Source organism: Monopterus albus, unplaced genomic scaffold (assembly GCF_001952655.1).
Source record: "Monopterus albus unplaced genomic scaffold, M_albus_1.0 scaffold213.1, whole genome shotgun sequence".
NCBI lineage: Eukaryota > Metazoa > Chordata > Actinopteri > Synbranchiformes > Synbranchidae > Monopterus > Monopterus albus.
In genome coordinates, this window is record NW_018128093.1 from 589,126 (window position 1) to 590,596 (window position 1,471).

Sequence of the window (1,471 nt, forward strand, 5' to 3'; positions counted from 1 at the left end):
TGTTTCCCCACCAAAACCCTGGCCAGCCGCTGCAGCAGCAGCTTCATAATCGAAAGACCTCCGACCTCCTGCTCGTTTGAGCTCGGGGAGGAAGGGAGGAGCCACCAGCCTCTCCTGTAAGAGAGGCAAGGAGGTGAGGCGCCAAGCTCCGCGCCCGCATGCGCCGCCCCGCGGCATGTACTGTCAGGGTGGACGGGGTGGGTGAGGGATAGACAAGAATGGGAGAGAGATGATGGCTTTGTTAAACATACATATGGACTGAGACACAACACAGTGGCAGCTGTCAACCAGACCTGGGTAAAACCATGAGCCTTAACGTATATTTTCACATTTACTCTCTCGTCTTTGGTTGCGAGGTGTCTTCTTTAGAAGTTTATGAGTTAAGATTTTCCAGTTTGTTTACCTCTGAATGAAACAGAGTTAAATAGGTAGGTTACAACCCATCTGTTCGCTGGCTCATGGATGAAATGACTGGACAAAACACACTGGACTGAAAACTAAACACTGCATTGTTCCCTAAATTAAGGGATACACAACTTTTGTTAAGTTGTGATGAAAGTAATCTTTTACCGTGTGACTACCTACCCAAGTCTGATATCAACACATATATAATATCAAGTACACATTACAGCGACAGGGAACTTTACAAAAAAGCAGCAAAACAATGATGTGAACTCGAGGTGCCCAGTGCCACCTGAAAAAACCCGGCTTGCATTTTGTATTATGCATAAACAGAACATACCTACTTCAGTCAAGACCTTTTATGTAATGAGCTATAAACCGAAAAGCTATATTACATTATATACTGAATGTGCACTGTATATACATGTAAAACATATTTTGATTATATGCACATTAGGATATCAGTAGATTTGATGGAGTTACATCTCACAGATGTGCCATCAATTATATCAACATCTTCTGGTGTAAAACCTGTTTCAGCTGACTGAAGAAACAGCCAGACTGGGAGCACAACAGGTACAAGTCAAAGTGAGGACGCACTCTGCAGAGTCCTTGTCAGTCTGCTAGCTCTCGGGGAGTCGAGCAGTCCGTTTAAACTGGACACCACTTGTATGACCCATGGCATGAGACAATGGAGGTAAACGTAGACAGATGAAAGATGCACCAATATGTACAACGAGGGGAATCCGCTGATTCATTCATCAGGTCACAGCTCACCTTAGGTAGTCTTGTGAGAGGGGGAGGGATGGGGGTCCCCCTGCTGACCCGTGGCCTGGCCTGCGACGGAGCTTGAGGCCGTGTTGGGGAGGAAACCCGCTCGGTGGTGGTGATGCTGGGCCAAGCTGCTGGCCAGGCAGGAGTTGGCAGCCTGGGAACCAGCAGAGCCGTGCTGCTCACTTGGCCAAGGCCACTTTCCCTTCAGGATGGCGTGGCAGATGCTGTCCAGGCGGTTGATGATCACTCGGTCCTACAGGGAACAGTGCAACAGAAAATAACTGAACTACACAGG

General features: G+C 47.8%; 1 protein-coding gene across 1 annotated transcript in view; it reads right to left on the reverse strand.

Moving 5' to 3' along the window:
- Positions 1–1,471, reverse strand: part of chd6 (chromodomain helicase DNA binding protein 6) — an 84,860-nt gene that overhangs the window by 8,642 nt on the left and 74,747 nt on the right. The window contains exon 41 of the mRNA XM_020619057.1: positions 1,187–1,429. Within this exon, the coding sequence (XP_020474713.1) occupies positions 1,187–1,429 (243 nt within the window). The remainder of the gene's footprint in view (positions 1–1,186; positions 1,430–1,471) is intronic.